Source organism: Musca autumnalis, unplaced genomic scaffold (assembly GCF_047663935.1).
Source record: "Musca autumnalis isolate F117 unplaced genomic scaffold, ASM4766393v1 scaffold_1, whole genome shotgun sequence".
NCBI classification, from domain to species: Eukaryota; Metazoa; Arthropoda; class Insecta; order Diptera; family Muscidae; genus Musca; species Musca autumnalis.
This window is the reverse complement of record NW_027411644.1, coordinates 245,236,762-245,261,328: the sequence shown is the minus strand read 5'-3', so window position 1 is coordinate 245,261,328 and position 24,567 is coordinate 245,236,762. Positions and strand designations below refer to the sequence as shown.

General features: G+C 36.0%; 1 protein-coding gene across 3 annotated transcripts in view; it reads right to left on the bottom strand.

The window, feature by feature from the left end:
• Dscam3 (Down syndrome cell adhesion molecule 3) overlaps positions 1 to 24,567 on the bottom strand; it is a 457,425-nt gene that overhangs the window by 104,545 nt on the left and 328,313 nt on the right. For all 3 annotated transcript variants that reach the window (XM_073960642.1, XM_073960641.1, XM_073960643.1), the window contains exons 18-20: positions 13,396 to 13,548; positions 12,482 to 13,004; positions 12,107 to 12,317 (exon numbers count right to left, since the gene is read on the bottom strand). In XM_073960642.1, coding sequence (XP_073816743.1) covers positions 12,107 to 12,317; positions 12,482 to 13,004; positions 13,396 to 13,548 — 887 coding nt within the window. The remainder of the gene's footprint in view (positions 1 to 12,106; positions 12,318 to 12,481; positions 13,005 to 13,395; positions 13,549 to 24,567) is intronic.

Sequence of the window (24,567 nt, the reverse complement as noted above, 5' to 3'; positions counted from 1 at the left end):
CTTTTGTTAAATATTTTGCCAAAAAAAAAAAAAAAAACAGGTCATTATCGAACTTTTTCTGCTCTTTGTTCCTGTGTCCAAAAATATTATATTTTATAGCAAATTATTAATATTTAGCGCTAAGAAAAAACGCTATCCTAGAAAATAGAAAACTGGTCATATTTCAATATAAAACAAGTAAGAAAGTATCAGTCAGCTGAGCCGACAGAGATATACCTTCAGCCACGTACCCGAAGAAAAAAGTTAACACAATACTTCTGTAGGTTTTTTAGCTGTTGGGAAAATTTTCCAGAATGGAAAGGGCCGCAAAAAATACATGTTGCAACAAAATTCAGAATGATCCAAGACGAGTGCATTTTATTCCAAACTTTGGGTAGCGTGTACCCGTAGGAGTGATCCGATGTAGTACATATTCGGACCTAATACAAATCTGTAAGAAATAATTTTTTTTCTTTATTTGTCTATGGATATTTTCCTTACAGACTATATAAATAAAAATGTTGTACTTAATTTTCTGAATTTAAATATATTACAATTTTACTTTTCAATTTACAAAGTTTGAGCTAAATCGATTTCTCTCTTAAAGGGTTATTTTATACATTAGCCAGTTTAGGTGGTGCCGGTAGGATTTTCTGGACCTTTGTGGGTCATTATCTCAGGAAGTATGGACTTGCCACACGAAAAAAAAATTTACAACGTCGTAACAGGGGCCGCAAGTGCAACCTGCTGCATCACAATAATAAGATCAGAGAGGAGTTGTTAAACTGTAATTTTTCCAAATTTTGTGTGGAAGGTACCCAAATGAGTGGACCGATATAGTCCATATTAGATTTGAACCTTTGTGGGGGTATTATATATATATATGGTATTATATGGGTTGTTTGCAGTTTTCGTGCTGATTTCTGAGGAAGTATGAACTTGCTCCTGAAAAAAATTATATCGTCGTAATGGGGGTAGTGAATACAAGAGCCTGCAATTCGAGAGCAGGCCTTAAACTGCACTTAAGCAAAATTTTGTGTGGGAGGTACCTGAAAGAGTGGACCACTAGGGTCCATATTGGAATCTCATCTATGTCTGGTAGCAATGTCACGATGTGCAAAGTATGGACTAATTAGGTTACTCCCTTCAAGAGATATCGTGCGGACAATTTTTCCGAACATTTTTGTACTTTTGTGGGGGAGGTAACTGAAGGAGTGGACCGATGTGGCCCATCTTCGAAATTAGATCAAATCTAGACAAAATATGTCGATACCCAAAATTTGAACCGAATCGATTGATCCGTTCGAGAGTTATCGTGCGCACTAGCCAGCCAGACACGCAGACAGAAGGACGGACATTGCTAAATCGACTCAAAAGTGTCTGAAACGGATATCGTACAAACATACTTGGGGTCTAAAACCATTATTTCGATGAGGCACATTTTTGGTCGTATCAAAGTGCAAAATACCCTCTCCTCTCCCTCCAGAAATAAAATGAAATTTTGCTTATTTTTGAATATTTAGTCGAATATAGTTTACATAATGTGCAAAAGTCACAAAAATATAGAAATAATAGATTTCGTGAAACACATAAGCCAGCCAAAACCAAGGACTGGGAGGGAAGGTAGAGGAATCTCCTGAAAAATTACGATTAACCGCCCTTAATTTTCTTAAGAAATTTTCTAAGAAACATTTCTACCATAAAATGTTTATATAGGTCCAAGTTTTGATATAGCCCCCATAGTACGATATCTCCCGATTTTCGGTATTTTGAAGGTTGTGGCATCATTAATCCACCGAAATGGCTGAAATTTGTGGTGGAGGGTATAAAAAGTTGGGCCCGACCGAACTTAACGTTTTTCCTACTTGTTTTTTTATAAATTCTATGAAATGAAGAGATTTTTTTTTTTCAAAAAATATTTTCTGTTGTATTTATGAATGACCTTTTGCCTATTAATAACTAAATGGAATGGAAGTTTATTCCATTTAAATATTGAAAAATCTGAACCGATTTCGATATAATTTGACATAGCGTGTTGCATGCATGAAATACATGATATCGGCCGAAAATATATACGGGAGCTATATTCAAATCTGAACCGATTTCGATATAATTTGGCAATTTATTTCAAAACCAAATTCGGTAACACATTCCAAATTTCATTGTTTTTAGTGCATCAAATACATGCAATCGGGGGAAAATATATATTTGAGAGCTACATACAAATCTGAACCGATTTCGATATAACTTGGAACATTTACTTCTAGACCAAATTCCGTCGCACGTTCTAAATTTCATTGAAGTATAGCGTGTTTCGTGAATCAATACATGAAATCGGTCGACAATATATATGAGAGCTATATCCAAGTCTGAATCGATTTCAATATAACTTGGAACACATATTTCTAGGCCATATTCCGTTGCACGTTCCAAATTTCATTGAAATCGAATATATGTATATACTGTGTTTCATGCATCAAATACATGAAATCGGCCGAATATATACATAGAAGATATATCCAAATCTGACCCGATTTCGATATAGTTTAGCACATTTATCTATAGACCTTATTCTCTCATACATTCCAAATTTCATCAAAATCGGGCAAATACAACGCGTCTGGTGCTTCAAATGCCTTAAATCGGACGAACATATATATGGGAGCTATATCCCAATCTCAACCCATTTCGATATAATTTGGCACATTTAGCTATAGACCTAATTCAGTCATAATTCCAAATTTCATCAAAATTGGACAGATACAGCGTGTTTGGTGCATCAAATACCTAAAATCGGACGAACATATATCAAGCTTTTTGTAGAAAATTAACTTATGTTGAAACTGAGGTATGGGGTATTGTAACTCGCGATCAGTTTTACTATACCATAACTTTTGACCGCATTTCGGTAAAATAAACTGTTTTAGCCCGATTCACCGAGGGGTTTCTTAAAATAATAATTTGAGCGGAAGCTGTGGACGTACTAATGTAAAAAAATCGGAAAAAATCGTTGAAACAAACGAGTTTCGTTATGTTATTTTCCTATTGGTGGTTTTACAACACAATGTAGAGCTTAATGCTCAAAGGAGAAGTTAAAGAGTACACTTCAGAGTTGAAGTGTCTAATGTATGATTTTTTAATATATCCACTGTATCTACCTCTAACGGATGCTGACATTTTGAAACCTGAAAAATGGGGTTTTTTGAATTTTTGCTCTAATCGGGACGCGCAGTTGGATTTCCCTAAAAGCTTATTATTTGATTGTAGTACTTGCGATTTCGCATTTTTTAATGTATAACATGAGGGTGTAGCCCTCACAGGATCACAGTAATCTGCGCCCGAACACGAAATTTTTGTGCGTAAATTTTTCTCAAAAACCTATTTTTTTGGTTTAAAATTTACAAACGTCATTCGATTTCCGTGAAATATCGCATATTAAAACGAGTTTTGGATGTTTCAGTTCTACTTAAATAAATAGATCGATACGCGTGTTTAAACTGCGCGAAAACAGATATTTAAAAACTCTCGTAAATCCAGAGATATAATAGATTTTTTCTAAAAATTGAGTGCGATGCTACATCCACGGTTCTTGATGGATCGCACTGAAACGGCATAGAATGATGTATTTTTTAATGGTGATTATTGAAATCGGATGCGCATAAAATGTAAATGAACTTCGCGGAAATTATGACCATTTTACTGTATTTTGCACCCTAATATGCAGCAGATGCTACATCGTGGCCGCCAAATAGAATTTGACAAACTGTACATCAAATAAAAGGGATTGATTCGCTGTGTTGGAAAATCGGATGCGCATCGTGTCGTTTTCATAATTACGCGGTTTATGTGCGTCTCAAATGTTGTAATATTCAATATAACATTATTTTAACGTTATGCCACAATTGGAATTCCTTGTGATTTAATATAAGGTTCTAATAATATTATCCAATAGGAAAACTATAAGCGAAAAATTTGTTACAACGGAATATCATCATTATTGCCTAAAATTTTCACGAAAATGCCGAAGAACTCAAACATTTTTTCTCAAACTTTTCCTATAAAACCATAAAAAAATAAAATTAGAATAATATGATTTTAATTTTTTCCTAATATTTTCTTCGTATTTTTGCAAATAACATGAATACTATAGCTCCAACCTTCACAACTTAGGTTTCATTTTATTCCTCAAAATGTCTGGATGCTGTTATAATTTTTTTATATATTTTTCGTAAGTATGAGCGCTATTGTTTCAAAAATATATTTGTAAATACGTGAAATTATTTAACAAATTTAATTTTTCGCGAATCCATTGAGACTTTGCGATTCTTTCTTGTATCATCGCAAAGGTTACGAATTCAGTTAAAGATAATAGGATATAACAGCTAACTACATTAAGCCGCGATTTTTTTTAGAATTTTTTCTAATTATCATAATTAAAACGGTCATATCTTTTGCGCGCAACGATCAATGTTAGTAACGAAAACAGATTTGGAATGCTGCTTTTTTTCTTAATCTATGTACCAAAAATCATTGATGTAGTATCAAAAAATTTTTCTGATTTTTTTAAAATGGAAAAGACAATTTTAGACATTTTTCCTGATATATGGGAGCTATATCCAAATCTGCACCGATTTCGATATAGTTTGACACATTTATCCATGGACTTAATACCGTCATGAATTCCAAATATCATCAAAATTGGAGAGTTACAGCGTGTTTGGTGCATCAAATACCTAAAATCGGACGAACATATATGGCGAATAACAAAATTCCTTTACAATTCCATTTGAAAAAAATTAAAAAATTTTTTTGCGAGCACATCTACAATTTTTGGTATAGAGGTAAAGGAAAAAATCCGGTTTCAAATCTGCTCGCGTTCACGAAATTGGCCAATGCGCGCAAAAGTTATAGCGGTTTTTATTCTCATATAAAGAAAAAATATTTAAAAATATATTTTTTGTTTTTATGAGAAAATGTATGCATAAATCGTTAACAGCATTCCATATCTATTCGTAGATGTTTAAATAGTTATTAAATTTATTATTATTTTCGCGGAAAATCAACAAATAATAAAAAAATTTGGAAGTACATCCAAATTATTCTGTCCCAGAATCCGTACAAACCCTCAAAAAATAAATTAAAGAATATATGCGGAATCTAGACAATGGTAGAAAAATATGATACCAAATTTATAGAGATTGGGTACATTAATTGCATATTATAGCAACAACAAAAGAGAAAAACTTATTGTTGGAAAATATTGTTGCAAATATATTTTTTGGTTTGATTCTAAAAATTAGAAAAAAATATTTGGGAGTTTTCCAACTATTTTGCTAAAATCCCATAGAATAATGAATGTATACTATTAAAACTTCATAAAAAAATATAATTTACCATCGCGAGAGTTTAACTGATTACTGTGGTAACTTATAAGGGTAGGAAATTAAGAGTAATATTGAAATTACAATCATTCAATTAATATTAAAATTAAAAAGCCCGTTATTAGCGAATTAGTTAAAGTCGGTTGATGCGCATCCGTTTTTGGATACAGCGAATCAACCTCTTTTAAAATTTATGCATATTTTGATGGTTCACTCTGGGGCCATTGTGTGCCGCCAGTTGCATCATACACTGCAAAAAAAGTTGGTAAAAGTCGCGCAATGTGCATACGATTTTGATGCGCATCCGGTTTCATCAGCGCCTATCAAAAATACGTCAAAATATACCAATTTTAATTGGATTCTTCAAGAACCGCGGATGTGCCTCCACATTCAATTTTTTGTGAAAGACCCATATTACTCGCGTATCTCTTTTCTTTTATGATACGCATTTTCGCAAATATTATAATCGCCAGTAAAGGATTCCATTTATGTAAAAAAATTTAAAGAAAATAGCGGTTTAGTACGCGGATTTGTCAAAATAAATTTTTGCCGATTTTCGTATTTCCAAGGTATCTATATCCGCGGTTTTAGTGGATGGATTCGATCGCGGAAGGTCTCGTCAAATCCGTCGCTTAAAAAAAATAAATTCACGCGAGATACAAAGGAAATTAAATGGCATTTGTAAATTTTAAACGCAAAAAATAGGTTTTTTAAAAAAATTCACGCATCAAATATTGGCCTTTAGACTCCAATTACTAGGATGCTGTAAAGAGCACACTCATGAGATATGCATCAAACGACGTAATATCATGAGTTCTATAATCGTGTTAAGAGTTTGGAATGTTATCTTCTTGCGCGTCCGGATTATTAAAAAAATTCAAAAAACACCGAAATTCCGGCTTCAAAATGTCAGCATCAAGTTTAGGTGGATGCAGTGGATATATCGAAAAATCATACACTACAATCTTGATGCCCATGGAGTATTCTGTGATTCTTTTTTTGGGGAGAGGTCTATAGAATGTAAGGTGAAGCCAGAAATCGTATGGAAACATAAAAAAACTTGTTGGCTTCAACCCATTTGTACTCATTTTTCTACATTGATGCCAACACAGCTTCCACGAAAAATAATTTTAATGGTCGACATTATGGGATCCCTCCTAAAACACTTAATTTTAAAGATTTGTAGTCATACTTTATAGAATATGTTAACAGTTCGCGAATTCTGATAGGGTGAAACTCGGATTCATCGATTGCAAAACATTTTTGTTATTTACCATATATGGAAGCTATATCCAAATCTGACCCGATTTCGATATAGTTTAACACATTTATCTATCGACCTAATTCCGTTATGAATTCCAAATTTCATCAAGATTGGACAGATACAGCGTGTTTGGTGCATCAAATACCTAAAATCGACTACATCAGGTACCTCCCACAAAAAATTTCGGAAATGTTTAGTTTATGACCTGCTCTCGAATCGCTTCGATTTTTGTTGTAACAACGTGTATATAAGTCCATACTTTCTGAGAAAATAGCCTGAAAGGTACAAAAAAACCCTATGACGCCGTGTGTAGTTGTTGGAGCGCAAGATAATTCTCGAACGGATCTGCCGATTCGGTCCAAACTTTTGCCCTAGTTCGAATATAAGCCATATCGGTACACTCCTTCACGTACCTCCCCACAAAAGTTCAAAAATGTTCGGAAAATTTGTGCGCACGATAACACTTGAAGGGAGAAACCGACTTGGTCCATGCCTTACACAGCCTAATACATCTACCAGATATAGATCAGGTTCGAAAATGGACTATATTTGTTCACTCCTTCGGGTACCTACCACACAAAATATCGGATAAGTTCACTTTAAGACCTGCTCACAAATCACTTTGATTTTTGTTTAAACAACGTGCATAGGCTGCCTCAATTACGACGGTAAAAGTTTTTTTCAGGGACAAGTCCATACTTCTTGAGAATATAGCCCGAAAGGTGCAAAACCCCCTATGGCACCATATGTAGTGAATGGAGAGCACGATAACTCTCGAACTGATCAACCGATTTGGTCCATATTTTGTCCAAACTTAGTGTCAAATCGAAGCTAAGCAATACCGGTCCACAACTTCAGGCACTTTCCCCCAAAATTTAACAAATTTCACTAAAATGGAATGCTCGATATCTCTTGAACGGAGTAACCAATTTGGTTCACGCTTTGGATCTCCTAATATTTTGGCCAAATTTAGTTTAACTTCTAAAATGGTCCATATCGGTCCTCTCATTAGGGTGCCTCCCCCACAAAAGTTCAACATTTGTGTCTAAGTACAGTTCAGGGTCTGTTCGAAAATCCTTTGGAAATGTATACCGTTGTGGTCCTTTTGGTTGTGGTTCTGTCTAAAGAGATATTATGTTTTCCGTGGACAAGTTGCTTCTGGCATATTGGTCCAAAAATTATACAATGATCCACTGAAATAACTAGTGGGCGCGATATTTATCGAAAAAATATGACTCCCAAAATAAGATCCAATTCCATAATGAACCAAGTCGGTCTATTCCTGTAAGTACCTTCTCCGCAACACTTTGGAACTTGAATCCTGATCCACATTTTTGTCAGCAAATTCGAATGTCCGAAAGACCCTAAATACGATCTGTCCGTAGATGAAAGTTTATATTCACATGGGCTGAGGGTATATCTCTGTCGGCAAAGCAGACCGATACTTTTTTACTTGTTTTTATATTTTCACATATCTAGTTCTCTGTGGAATATCAATATTTGTTGGCATAGGATCCCATTTATTCTGAACCCTTACAATAAATACCTCAAAATTGACTTCGTTTTTTCGGCAATTTGGTACTGCATAAACGTACATAATTTCTCAATTTTTACTCCAAAATCTGTCTCATATTGCAAGTGTGTTTGTGGACTTGTTTCTTCTCTTTATGTTGAAGTTTGAAGGTATATCTCTGTCCGCAAAGCCGACTGATACTTGTTTACTTGCTGTACACAATTTAAAACTGTTTTCAATTTTTTGTTTCTTTATATTCATTTTATATATTTTATACCTTATTAGCCACACATTTTCCCACAACATTTTCTATTCACCCACCATCATAAATGTCACTTTCCGGTTAATTTTATTTACTTCATGGAGAATTCACATTTTTATACCCTCCACCATAGTATGGAGGGTATATTAAGTTTGTTTTTCCGTTTGTAACGCATTGAAATACTCATTTGCGACCCTATAAAGTATATATATTCTTGATCAGGGTAAAATTCTAAGTCGATCTGAGCACGTCCGTCCGTCCGTCTGTTGTAATCACTCTAGCATCCACAAAAATGGAGATAGGACGCTGAAATTTTGGGAAAATGCGTCTTTTGTTTGCAGGCAGGTCAAGTTCGATGATGGGCTATATCGGTCCACGTTTTGGTATAGCCCCCATATAACGGTACCCCCCGATTTACGGTATTTTGACGTTTTTAGCTACATTTTCAGACCGATTTGGCTATAATTTGACATTTAGGGTTCTTAAGTGTCAATAAACATATATAACAAAACTTGTGGACATAGGTCCACGTTTTGGTATAGCCCCCATATAACGGTACCCCCGATTTGCGGTATTTTGACGTTTTTAGCTACATTTTTACCCGATTTACGGTATTTTGACGGTTTTAGCTACATTTTCAGACCGACTTAGCTATATTTTGACATTTAGGGTTCTTAAGTGTCATTAAACTTATGTAACAAAACTTGTGGATATAGGTCCACGTTTTGGTATAGCCCCCATATAACGGTACCCCCCGATTTGCGGTATTTTGACGTTTGTAGCTACATTTTCAGACCGATTTAGCTATAATTTGACATTTAGGGTTCTTAAGTATCAATAAGCTTATATAACAAAAGTTGTGGACATAGGTCCACGTTTTGGTATAGCCCCCATATAACGGTACCCCCCAATTTACGGTATTTTGACGTTTTTAGCTACATTTTCAGACCGATTAAGCTATAATTTGACATTTGAAGTTCTTAAATGTCAATAAACTTATGTGAAAAAAAACTTGTGAACATAGGTCCACGTTTTGGTATAGCCCCCATATAACGGTACCCCCCGATTTACGGTATTTTGACGTTTTTAGCTAAATTTTCAGACCGATTTGGCTATAATTTGACATTTAGGGTTCTTAAGTGTCAATAAACATATATAACAAAACTTGTGGACATAGGTCCACGGTTTGGTATAGCCCCCATATAACGGTACCCCCGATTTGCGGTATTTTGACGTTTTTAGCTACATTTTTACCCGATTTACGGTATTTTGACGGTTTTAGCTACATTTTCAGACCGACTTAGCTATATTTTGACATTTAGGGTTCTTAAGTGTCATTAAACTTATGTAACAAAACTTGTGGATATAGGTCCACGTTTTGGTATAGCCCCCATATAACGGTACCCCCGATTTGCGGTATTTTGACGTTTGTAGCTACATTTTCAGACCGATTTAGCTATAATGTGACATTCAGGGTTCTTAAGTGTCAATAAACATATATAACAAAAGTTGTGGACATAGGTCCACGTTTTGGTATAGCCCCCATATAACGGTACCCTCCGATTTGCGGTATTTTGACGTTTTTAGCTACATTTTCAGACCGATGTAGCTATAATTTGACATTTAGGGTTCTTAAATGTCAATAAACTTATATAACAAAAGTTGTGGTATAGCCCCATATAACGGTACGCCCCGATTTACGGTATTTTGACGGTTTTAGCTACATTTTCAGACCGACTTAGCTATATTTTGACATTTAGGGATTTAGGGTTCTTAAATGTCAATAAACTTATATAACAAAAGTTGTGGACATAGGTCCACGTTTTGGTATAGCCCCATATAACGGTACGCCCCGATTTACGGTATTTTGACGGTTTTAGCTACATTTTCAGACCGACTTAGCTATATTTTGACATTTAGGGTTCTTAAGTGTCATTAAACTTATTTAACAAAACTTGTGGACATAGGTCCACGTTTTGGTATAGCCCCCATATAACGGTACCCCCCGATTTGCGGTATTTTGACGTTTGTAGCTACATTTTCAGACCGATTTAGCTATAATTTGACATTTAGGGTTCTTAAATGTCGATAAACTTATATAACAAAAGTTGTGGACATAGGTCCACGTTTTGGTATAGCCCCCATATAACGGTACCCCCCGATTTACGGTATTTTGACGTTTTTGGCTACATTTTCAGACCGATGAAGCTATAATTTGACATTTGAAGTTCTTAAATGTCAATAAACTTATGTGACAAAACTTGTGGACATAGGTCCACGTTTTGGTATAGCCACCATATAACGGTACCCTCCGATTTACGGTATTTTGACGTTTTTAGCTAAATTTTCAGACCGATATAGCTATAATTTGACATTTAGGGTTCTTAAGTGCAACTAAACTTATATAACAAAAGTTGTGGACTTAGGTGCATGTTTTGGTATAGCCCCCATATAACGGTACCCCCGATTTACGCCATTTTGACGTTTTCATCTACATTTTCAGACCGATTTAGCTATCAATTGACATTTAGGGTTCTTAAATGTCAATAAACTTATATAACTGGTGGACATAGGTCCATGTTTTGCAATAGCCCCCATATAACGTTACCGCCCGATTTCAGGTATTTTGAGAATTTTACCAACAAGTTTTAACCGAATTATCTGTAATTTGAACATTTGACATTTGAAATTCTTAGTGGTCACCACACCTCTCCACCAAAAATTGTCAAGAAAACCCCCATATAACGGTACCTCCCGATTTTCAGTAATTTGATGATTTTAGCTACAATATTAAACAGAACTAGCTGTAATTTGACATTTGAAGTTCTTAGTGGTCACAACACCTCTCCATCAAAAATTGTCGACATAGGTCCATGTTCGGATATAGCTCCCATGTAACGTTACCTCCCAATTTTCAGTAATTTGGCAATTTTAGCTACAATTTTTAACAGAACTAACTGTAATTTGACATTTGAAGGTTGTAGTGGTCACCACACATCTGCATCAACAATTTTCAACATAGCCCCAATATAACGATACTTCCCCATTTTCGGTACTTTGAGGATTTTACTTAAAATGTTTAACCGAACGTAGATCCATGTTTTTGCATAGCCCCAAAACAAACCTCCCGATTTTCCGTACCTTAGCTTTATTTTTTGGACGAACTTTCTGTAATTTTAAATTTAAAAGTCAACAAAAATTCTGCAACATACCTCCGAACTAGCTATTAATGACATTTGAAGTTCCCACGTTATATACCGATTTTCGATATTTTGAGGATTCTAGCTAAATTTTTTAACCGAATTAGGAGTTATTTGACATTAAATGCTCCCATCAAAAACTGTCAACATAGGCCCATGTTTTATTATAACCCCTATATAACAGTACCTCCCAATTTCTAGCCCACCAAAAATTGTCAACAGTTAGATATAGGCACCATAAAAAAGGGCCTCCCGAATGAAACATTTTATGTACATTATCTGACATTTTAACGTACTCACTTAAAGTTGGGGACAGGAATGAATATTTTATGGTGGAGGGTATGAAAAGTTCGTCCCGGCCGAACTTAAAGCTTTTTTACTTGTTTCTTATTCTTATTTCTTACCATAAATGTCAAGAAAATTGTCCAAGAAAATAAGTAAAATGGTCAAAATAACAGCGTGCACTGTTGTGTCAAGCTACACGCCATTCATTCTTGGCTAACTTACCTGCCAAGTGACAATCAATTCACTTTCGCCACCGGTTTGCACCTGTACATTGGATGGCGCTTCTGTGGGTGCTTCTTCTTGGGTCTTCAACACGATTGGCTCAGTAAAGGGGCTGCGTTCAATTTCATTGATTGCCTGCATACGTATCAGAAAGGTAGTGGCTGGTGTCAAACCCGATACAATGGCACTTTCACGTAAGTCGCTGTCATAGCTGTCAACACAAAATATTACATAATAAAAGCAAAGGAGCAGAGAAAAACATCATAAAGAAAACAAGAAGGAAAGACAGGATAGAAATTAGATGGGATACAAAGAAAAAGAACAACTTCCTTATGGGGTGGTGGCAAAAAGTAACATCTTCCTCTTCATACACACCTCTTGCTTATGCTTGTCGATGGCAGTGTTACATTAATAATATTCGGACCATTCCAATCGCTGCCAGCCAAACCCAATGCCACATGAGATTGCAAATATTTCAGTGGCTGATATTGCACCAAATACGAGAGAACCGGTGAATTGCCATCGAATGGCCGACGCCAAGATAGTTTCACTGTTCTCGAACCCACCTCAAATACCTCTAAATTCGAGGGGGTATCTGGCCGTTCTTGCACCGCCAAATAGATGATTTGTTCTGCACGACCATATGGATTCTCGGCCACACATTTATAAATACCAGAATCGTGACGATCTGAACGTGATATTGTCAGCTGGGAGTCAACACCCTTTTCGGTTTTCATTTCCGCTATACTAAAGCGGAAATTATTCAAATCAATGCGTGCATTGTTGTGAGTCCAGGCGACACTAATGGGCTCATCACCTTTGGCATGACAGTCGAGTGTGACAGCATCATTACGTCGCGATGAGACGTTGCGTGATGTTTGTTCGAAACGTGCAGGTTCTGTAGAGTGAAATCCCACCACCATACCACGATGAATGGGGTGTCGGTGAGGTCAGTCATTGGATGGAAATTGTTGTTATATGTGTCAGTAGTTGTTGTCATTGTCGTATGACATGTTTGTACAGTGAAATTTGTTGTTGTTTAATTAACATGTTACACACACATAGGCACACAGATACACATTTGGACATCAGCGTCACCACAAGTAGATATAAAACCACAGCAAATCACGAAGCCGGAGCATAGAAAAGAGAGTGCAAATATGTATGTAAGCAAATTACAAAAATATTCGCAGTTCAATGTATTGTGTTTGTGTCAGTGCAAGGTTGGCAGGCTCGCTGGCCGACACGTGTATTGTTCAACCATTGATGTCACAGGGCCAAATACTCACCGTTGACATTGATGCGTATAATTTTCTTAAGACCTGCTCCAATATCATTTGTAGCCTGACACATATAGTAACCCTCGTCAATGTCGGTCGCCAAGTTGAGTACCAGCGAATGGTTGCGCATATTTAAAGGTTTAAAATCTGTATTCAATTTACCTGAAAACAAAACAAAAATGCAAAAAAGAGATGTATGAATAATAAGTTTTATAAAAAAACTCAACATTTTCAAGGAAAATGTAATCCATGAATGAAATTTTATTTGATTGCTTTAAATTTTAATACCCTTTCAAAGAATTGTGTGTGTGCTTTTTTTCTAGTGGAATTTGGCAGGTTTGTTTCGTTTTCATATCAAATTAAATATTAATAAAACATATTTTTTAAATATATTTTCTAGGAAGGAACTTTACGTTGAGAAGTAAAACAAGTATTAGTCGGTATGCCGAGCGCTAGCTACATACATACATCAAGTGATTTTGTAGAAAAACTACTTATTTTAAATTTGTATTTTGTATGAATAATATTACAGCTCAGTTGTTTTGAACAAAAACAAGTACAAAATCTTTAAGTTCCGGCCGAACGTTTTATTCTCTAAACCATGAAATATTCGGAACTAACATGGGTTAATTAATTCTCTTTCTGTCACGATAAGCACACATATATAGGTGGACCACTGGGAACCTTAACTTGGTCAGCTATAACATTGAAAATACCTAAAATCGGGAGTTAAGGCTACACAATTTTTGGTGGAGAAGTTTTTAATCAATAGGAACCATAAATGACAAATGACATCCAATCTTGCCGAAAATGTAGATAAAAACTGACAAGTAAAAGTCGATAAGTTCGGCCGGGCCGAACTTTTTATACTCTCCCCATAAAATATTCTTAATTAAAATGGAATAATTAGTTTCCCTACCTGTGTGCAATTTTAGAAGCAAAAATCTTTCGACCACGGATACCCTAAATGTCTAAATTGTCTAATCTAATCTAACAAATGTGTTCAACCAGGTGAAAGGTATGAGGCTATATCAAAGTGTGGACCTATCTTAACCACTTTTGATGGAACAGTTCGGTAACTGCAGTCAACCGGGTAGTTCGGTCAAACACTGTATCTAAAACCCTCAAAAAACCGGAAATTGGGAAGTACCGTTATATGGGGGTTTATACCAAAACAACGATTTTTGGTGGATAACTTTCGGGAACACTAAGAACTTTAAATGTCAAATTACAGCTAGTTCAGTTTAAAATGTTAGCTCAAATCGTCAAAATACCGAAAATCCGTAGGTACCGTTATATGGGAGCTATATGGAAACACGGACCTATGTTGAAGATTTTGAGTGAAGAAGTTTCGTGTATACTGTGAACCTCAAATGTCAAATTACAGCTAGTTCGGATACAAATTGTAGCTAAAATCCTCAAAATATCAAAAATCGGGAGTTAGCGTTACCAAAACGATTTTTGGTTGAGAACTTTTGTGACTACTGAGAACTTAAAATGTCAAATTACAGCTATTTCGGTTTAAAATGTTGGCCAAAATCCTCAAAATACCGAAAATCGGGAGGTACCGTTATATGGAAGCTATATGAAAACATAGACCTATGTTGACGATATTTGTTGGAGAAGTTTCGTGACAACAGAGAACCTCAAATGTCAAACAACAGCTATTTCGGTTTTAAATTGTAGGTAAAATCCTCAAAATATCGAAAATCGGGAGGTACCGCTATATGGGGGTATACACCAAAACATGGACCTATGCTGATAATATTTGGTTGAGAAGTTTCGTGACAACAGAGAATTTTAAATGTCAAATAACAGCTATTCGGTTAAAAATTTTGGCTAAAATCCTCAAGATACCAAAAATCGGGAGGTACCGTTATATGGAGCTATACCAAAACATGACCTATGTTGACGATTTTTAGTGGAGAACTTTTGTGACCACTGACAATTTAAAATGTAAAATTACAGTTAGTTCGGTTTACAATTGTAGGTAAAATCCTTAAAATTCCGAAAGTCGGGAGGTACCGTTATAAGGGGGCTATACCAAAACATGGACTTTGTTGACGATATTTGGTGGAGAAGTTTCGTGCAACAGGGAAACTCAAATGTCAAATAACAGCTATTTCGGTTAAAAATTTTGGCTAAAATCTTCAAAATACCGAAAATCGGGAGTTACCGTTATATGGAGCTATACCAAAACATGGTCCGCCTTCGGGGAGCATAGCTGAGTGCTGCCGGACGCGTCCACAGGTTGCGGATAGTGGGACGCCCAGTAGATATATTGGGTAGCTGCGAATCAAATAAGCAGTCGCGGACAGCTCAGCGGAGCTGGGGGGAGAGTCTCGGAGTAAATGTCCGAGTGCCTAAGATCCCTGGTTTGACGAGGCGAGAATTTGGCGCCCCTAAAATAACCAATACAACGCATGTAGGGACATTAGTTTCCTGCGAGCGGGCGTCTGCTTGTATCAAACGGCTCGCTATATAAACGTGTATACATATAGCCGGGATGGTGGCTACGAACTGGCAGCCCCAGTACCATCATAGGATACGATGGACCAATCACTCATCTATCTGAAACATAAACCGATTACTGAAACTAATACAAGAGAAACAGAAACTAAATCAACCGGAACGATGACGACCTTTAGCAAACGAAACCGGATAAGAGTAGGACAATGGAACGTTCGCACATTAAGGGAACCTTCAAGGCTTGCCCAACTAGAAGAGCAGATAAAAAAATACAACATTGCCGTATTGGGTGTAAGCGAAATGCGATGGCCTGGAAAGGGCGAGATAATATCCGCGAATGAAAACCATATATTGTTCAGTGGACATGAAACAAGGAGCGAATACGGTGTTGGCTTCATAATAAGCAAAGATTTGCGTAAAACTCTTTATTCATGGAGCCCAATTTCCGAACGTATCATAATGGCCCGTTTCTACAGTGATGTCAAAAAATATGTTACGATTGTGCAATGTTATGCACCTACTGAGGACACCGAAGAAGAAATCAAGGACCAATTTTACAATCAGTTAACTGCCACTATCCATAAGGTAGCAAAGCGTGACATACTTCTACTGACAGGGGACTTTAATGCAAAAATTGGCAGTAACAATCATGGCATATCCGAAATCATGGGAAAACACGGCATGGGAATAAAAAACAACAATGGGGAACGATTTATTGAATTTTGTCAAACATTTCAGCTGGTTATAGGCGGTTCGTTATTTCCACACAGGGATATCCATAAATATACATGGACGTCACCAAATGCTTACACAAAAAATCAAATTGACCACATTTGTATAGGCCGTAAATGGAGAGGATCGTTAATGGACGTGCGCACCAACAGAGGTGCTGATATTGACAGCGACCATGAGCTAGTGGTTGCGACTATGAAAATAAAGCTGAGGAGAATATACAAGAAGAGTCAGAACAAAATACCAAAACGCTTTAATGTATCAAAATTGAAAACCAGCCAGAAGAGAGATGATGTCGGAAACGCGCTAAGAGATTGCGTACCGCAAACAAACACAACATGGGATGACACGTATAAAGCAATTGTAAATATAGCGAAGGATAAAATTGGTTACAATGAGAAAACAGAAAGAAAAGTATGGATATCAGAAAACACGTGGAACTTAATCAAAGAGCGTAATAATATGAAAATTCAAAAAAATACCAACCCCATTTTTCAAACAAGATATTCCAATCTAGCAAAAAAAGTCAAAAGAGCTGCGAGAAAGGACAAAAGGAAATACTTGGATGCAATGGCCAGCGAGGCGGAAGCAGCGGCAGGGGCAAATAACATGAAAGAATTGCATCAAATTATCAACCAACTATCGAACAAAAATGGAAACCAAAGCCATGTCGTAAAAGACAAAAATGGTAATCTCTTGACAGGCACTGCTGATCAAACACGCAGATGGAGACAGCACTTCATGGAAATTAGCAATTGTGGAAACGCAAATAGTTCAGAAACCCCTGCGTCACCAAATGAGGATTATATAGTGGACCACCGAATATCTTCAGAACATCCAAGCGTAGAAGAAATCGCTAGTGTAATTAAAAAACTAAAAACAAATAAATCGCCAGGAGAAGATGGTATACCCCCGGAGCTTTTACAGTCAAACCCAATCGCTTCGGCCGAATTACTATTCCCACACATATTTGAAGCATGGTCCAACGAAATATTTCCCAGCCAGTGGACAAACGGTGCCATTATAAAGCTACACAAGAAAAACGACCGGAAAGACTGTAACAATTGGAGAGGCATCACGTTACTTAATACAGTATACAAAATAGTAGCCACTATAATCAACAACAGGTTACACTGTGTGGAAGAATCTTTACGCGAAGAACAAGCTGGGTTCAGACCACATCGCAGTTGTGTGGACCAGACTAACACACTGCGCATCATAATCGAACAGTCAGTCGAATGGAGGTCCCCACTTTACTTGGTATTCGTCGACTTCAAAAAAGCATTTGATTCTGTACGACGAAGTGCAATTTGGTCGGCATTGAAGAAAAAGGGAGTACCCCAGAAAATAATAAATCTAATTAAAGCTATGTATTCAAACACAAAACTACATGTGCGCCACAACGGAACAACCAGCGATTTATTTGAAACAAATACAGGAGTTAAACAGGGGTGTCCGTTATCCCCGCTCCTGTTTGCCATCACGTTGGATCAAATAATGCTACAACTCGAATCCAAGAAAAGAGGAATTGTTTGGAATTTATATCGGAAATTAGAGGACCTTGACTTCGCAGATGACATCTGCTTACTATCCCATAAATTTACCGATATGCAAGAAAAACTCAACGAGCTTGTCGAATTGGCCAAAAAAACGGGTTTAGAAATAAACATAGAAAAGACAAAAGCAATGCGTATAAACAACACTACAAATATGCACATACATATAGAGAATCAACAGATAGAATACGTATCGTCCTTTTGCTACCTGGGTAGCGTAATGTCAGAAGATGGAGGAATTGATAATGATGTTAATAACCGACTCAGTAAAGCACGCGCAGCTTTCGGCCGACTGAATAAAATATGGCGAGGCACACAAATTTCACCGAAGACGAAACTACGAATCTTCAACGCTTGTGTAAAATCCACCCTACTTTATGGTAGCGAAACTTGGAAAACTACGACAAATGTGATCCATAGACTACAGGCATTCGTGAACAAATGCCTCCGTATAATATGTCGTATATTTTGGCCAAACCGAATCACAAATTCTGATCTGTGGATAATGACAAGTGAAGAACCCATAATCCGCCAAATAACAAGAAGGAAGTGGAAATGGATAGGCCATACGCTACGGAAGCCGCAGCATAGTATTGCTAGAATGGCCCTAGAATGGAACCCCCAAGGTAGCAGACGTCCTGGACGACCAAGAAGCACATGGCGAAGAACGATATTGCATGAAATGGAAAAACAAAACACAAACTTTGAAAATTTAAAAAATATTTGTTACGATAAAGTAAGATGGAATTCTCTTGTAGAAGCCCTATGTTCCCAAGCGGAATAAATAAAGGAATAAAAAAAAAAAAAAATACCAAAACATGGACCTATGTTGACGATTTTTAGTGGAGAACTTTTGTGACCACTGACAATTTAAAATGTCAAATTACAGTTAGTTCGGTTTAAAACTGTAAGTAAAATCCTCAAAATTCCGAAAATCCGGAGGTACCGTTATAAGGGGGCTATACCAAAACATGATCAATGTCCATAAGGTTTGGAATATAAGTTTTGTGGTCACTAGGAACTCTAAATGTCAATTTATAGCCAAGTCGGTCTAAAAATGTGACTTACAACGTCCAAATAGCTAAAATCGGGCGGTACCTTCATATGGGGGCTATTTCAAATCATGGACCTATGTCCACAAGTTTTGTCATATAAGTTTCTTGATACTTAGGAACTACAAATGTCAAATTATAGCTAATTCGGTCTGAAATGTAGCTTAAAACGCCAAAATACCGGAAATCGGAGGGTACCGTTATATGGGGGTTATACCAAAATGTGGACCATATAGCCCATCATCGAACTTGACATGCCTGCAATCAAAAGACGCATCTTCCCAATTTCAGACAAAGTTGATGGTGTTGGTGTATGGACGCAATGCGTCCATAGAGCTCGAACCAACAGTGGAAGTTGGTTCCTATAATTTTGAGGTAGTAAACGACTTCGTCTACCTCGGCTCCGCCATAAACACAACAAAAAGCATCAATTGCGAAATAAAAAGACGAATTGTTACTTTAACTTAAGTAAGTAGTTAAAAAAAGATACATCTCGTCAAACAAAAACAACGCTTTATAAAACAATGATACTACCCGTGCTAATGTATGCTTCGAAGGCCGGGTACTTGCGCAAGCAGATAAGGCAGTGTTTAGTGTGTTTCAGAGAAAATTTCTTCGAAAGATCTACTGGCCAATCTGCGTTGACGGTGAATATCAACGTCGTATGAACCACTAGCTGTAACTGCTATACAACGACATCAGTATAGATAAACGTATCGAGATGCAACGATTGCGCTGGCTAGGCTATATCATAAGAATGAGCTATGATGAACCCGCTAAAAAGGCGTTTAAATACAGGGCATATGGCGGTACACGCAGAACTGGCATGCCAAGGCTTCGATGGAGCGAACAAGTCGAATATCCAAGTCAAGTCAATATCCAACCTAAATGGCTGAAATTATGTATTAAGTCTTCGTTGGGGTCGTAAAACTTTGCACCTGAAACTTGTCCTCATAAAGGCTAATATTTGGTAGTCCTTGTGGGGGTATATATATAACTCTATTCCCGATGTTAAGTATTTTAAAAATTTTAGTCACAAAATTCAAAAGGAATAGCTGAAATTTAGTTTTTACAAAAAATTTTTACAGGTAAATAACATCCCTTGCAAAAAGTCAGACAGTATAGATCGACGTAAGGTGGTAGACCCCAGTTAAGATTTTTTGAAGATCTTATTCACATTTTTCTACCAAATATATAATATAGAAAATTTACTCGCAAGAAAAAAAACTATCCATATATTTCCTGATATTTTGTCAAATATTCGAACCGATATTGCTTTAATTTAATTTTGTGTGTTGTCAGAGGATACAAAAAAAGCTCAATTCGGATAATTGGAAGTATTGGTCCATGTTTGGAAAGAACAAGGATGGCTCCCCATATGAGCTCATTTAAAGGGAATATTACCAGTTAGAGCAAGAGCATACTAAAAGAGCATAGTACTTTCATAATCGAAAGAAACTTAATTGTACCTATTGTATAAAAAGTTTGGTCCAGGCGATCGTAAGGCTTTTTTACCTGTTTTTAAAAAAAAAGCTTGGAAAGAAGGATTTTTTCTAGAAACATGAGCGTGCACTAACCATCCTATTTCCTTCACCACAATGTGAAAACGGTACCCAGATTCGCAACATTTCATATTTAGTTGGAGAAAACATAATTATTATAAAAATAACTAGGAGGGTTGGCGTTTTATTTGGGATGACGACTTCTATTTTGTTTTTCAAAGAAGTCAGGCTTAATCCCATAGTCGCTGTTTTAATATTTTATTAAAACAACTTTAATTTATTTAAGCATATATGGACCAATTTCGTGCTTGATGTAAATTTGGACAAAGTATTACGGCGTGCGAACTTTGGTCCAAAACTTTGGAATAGCTAATGTTATCATTGACTTAAGGCTGAACAATTCCAATGTGCAAGGATGATGCCTGTTCAGATATAGGGTGCTGTAAGAACTATTAGTGGAACCCGACATTTTAGCTTTGCATGGCTGACATTTTGTCTATAATCTATAACAGAGGGTGTAGACAATTTCTTCTCGATAACATAGCGTGAACTATCAACAATTCATCTTCTAAGCTACAATAAATTACTTGCCCTAAGATCAATCACAGAGATTATTTTTTTTTTTTAACTTAAATAATACGTTTGCTCATTTCCTTAATTTTACCCCTCATTTATTTTATCATCCTCAAATAATCATGCTTTGATTCGTTTAATTAAACATTAATGGTATTTTTTGCTTTTTATATGTAAATCAAACAACTTCATACCACCATCCGCCATCACCAAGACCACAAATAGTTTGTGCTCAAAATACTTGTTATTTAATTGAATGCATTCATCATTTTTTAATATCATTGCGGATAAAAGTAAATATGTAGTTATTTACATACATAAAAAATGTTGTGCTAAATTCGCAATAACATCCGCTTTTATAATTATTGGCATTTATTTCGTTTTTCTTTTGCAATGTTTTTAGCTATGGCTGTGCATAAAAAATTAACATAGTCCAAACTAATCAATTAACCTGATTTCATCAGTTGGCTACAGCAAAATAACGCAGGCGAAATAAAACAATCTCCCTATCAGCCTGCTTGCCCTCCCACTCTGCCGCCTTGACAGACTGAATACATTTATAAACTTAGTAGTTTGTTTTATTTCCTTGGCATCTCAGAGTTATTCATAACAGTTATTCCACCTCCTTTCCTATTTAGTATTCTACAAATTCACGCTCATCCGTTACAATTCAATGGTTCAATGTGTTGAGCAAAAGCAAAGCAGTAAAAAGCATTTCAATAAAATGAACATCCTAATTCTATGACGATATTCCTTTGGCTTTAGTTTAGTTTTTTTCCTTATGCCACGTTCAACGTTTGAGTTAGGCAAAAGGAAACGGAATATCAAACTTTAATGAACTCACTTTCAGTGATTACTCGAACTATGCTTTGCTGTGGCGAGTTGATACGCGATGGCTAACGGTGGCGTAGATGAAGACCACATTGGCCAGTGTGTTCTGTGTGTGTGTCTGTGTGTAGTGAAACGGAAAGAATGTCTTTAGACCATCACAGTAGCAGGATGATTATTGTAAGTGTATTTAACAAAAATATTTAATGGTCTTCTCTGTATCCACCAAAGGTAAATCTTCTTCGCATTCCACTTACCATTTTCATCTTCCTCTTAAACAGTAACGAATTCTGGCTGAATTAATGTAACGAATTCCATTTCAAAAGCCATTTTTGTGTGGAGTGCATCCGGACGAAGAGAATGTTTATACAATTCTTAACAAATGTTTATTTTACTTAGCGAATCCTATGGACAAACACAAAGTAAACATAGAACTACAGACGCAGATAAAGTATAAGGCAGAGGAGGCAAGTCGGTATGGAAAGTAAGGAAAAATGTTGTATTCAATGAGGGATGAATTATTCTACAAAACAATGAATTCTAGTTTAACGCAAAAATATTACGAGAACTACCTTAAAAGTTTCCAAACTTGTCAACACTATATGTTTCAAGGCGCCAATAGACATTTCCACTGGAGAGTTTTTTAGCATGAACGTGATCAGTACTGTATAACATACGGCCACGTGTTGTGATGTTTACATGCATACATATGTTCCCATAATATTTCCGAAGGGACTAGGAAGACTTCTCTCAAATCAGTGGGTGCACGCTGAGAGGATTTGCCACCGCCGAAAATTTTGATGTTCTGGTCATGATTGACCCGCAGACCTTCTGAGAGCACCACGGCTGACAGAGATACATATGATAAATTTCAAATTTCCTTTTCAATTTCATTGAAAAAAATTAAAAAATATATTTTGTGAGCTCATCCAAGATTTTTGGTATATGAGTTGAGAAAAAAGTCTTGATTTCAAATCTGTTCGCGTTCACAAATTTGAATGCTGCGCTCAAAAGTTCTGGGGGTTTTATTCTCTTAGAAAGAAAAATTATTTAAAAATTCCCTTTGTGTTGTAATAACAAAATGTATACATATATAAATTGTTAACAGCATTTGATGCCTATTTGTAGATGCTAAAATATTTGCTAAATGTATTTTCATTTTCGTGGAAAATCAAAAAATAATGAAGAAATCTTGTAGTAAATTTTATTTTTTCTAACTCCAAGTCCGAAAAATCAATAAAAATATGTATATATAAAAAATACGTACTGAATCTAGACAACGCGTAGAAAAATGTGAGACCAAAATTATAAAGATTAGGTTTGTAACTTGCATACGCAACAACAAAAGACGAACACTTATTGTTGGAAATTATTTCAAAAATTTAAAATACAATTAAAAAAAAATTAAGTTTCAGTGTTTTATTTATAAATGCACTTAAAACTAGAAAATAATTTGTCGCTTAGCCTCAATAAATATATTCTTTCTCATGATGGAATCTCTCAAATAAAACGCTTGCAGTTTAATTTTGCCACCATTTACAATTTAAATAAAAGCGTTTTATTTGAGAGATACCATCATGAGAAAGAATATACTTATTGAGGCTAAGCGACAAATTATTTTCTAGTTTTAGGTGCATTTATAAATAAAACACTGAAACTTAATTTTATTAAATTACTTTTTATTTTTAACTTTTTAGAAAAGAAATTTGTTGACCACTAAGAACAAAGTTATAGCCAATTAAGTCCGAAAATGTAGATAAAAACTTTAAAATGCCTGAAATCGTGTGGTACCGTTATATAAAGGCTATACCAAAAACTGGATTTATGTGCATAATTTTTGGTGGGGAAGTTTCTGTACCATTGAGAACTCCAAATGCCAAGCTACAGCCAATTCTGGCTAAAAATGAAGATAAAATCCTTAAAATACTTAAAATCGGGTGGTACCGCTATATGGGGGCTATATCAAAACCAGGACCTATGTCAACAATTTTTAGTGGAGAAGTTTCTGTACCATTGGGGACTCAAAATGCCAAGTTACAGCCAATTCTGCCTAAAAATGAAGATAAAATCCTTAAAACACTTGAAATCGGGTTGGACCGCTATATGGAGGCTATACCAAAACCTGGACCTATGTCCACAATTTTTTGTCCATAATTATGGGTGGGGAAATTTCTGTACCCTTGAGAACTCCAAATGCCAAGTTACAGCCAATTCTGCCTAAAAATGAAGATAAAATCCTTAAAATACTTGAAATCGGGTTGTACCGCTATATGGGGCTATACCAAATCCAGGACCTACGTCCACAATTTTTGGTCGGGAAGTTTCTGTACCATTGGAAACCCCAAATGCCAAATTATAGCCTATTCGGGTTAAAAATGAAGATAAAATCCCCATAATACTTGAAATCTGGTGGTACCGCTATTGGGGGCTATACCAAAACCTGGATCTATGTTCACAATTTTTGGTGGG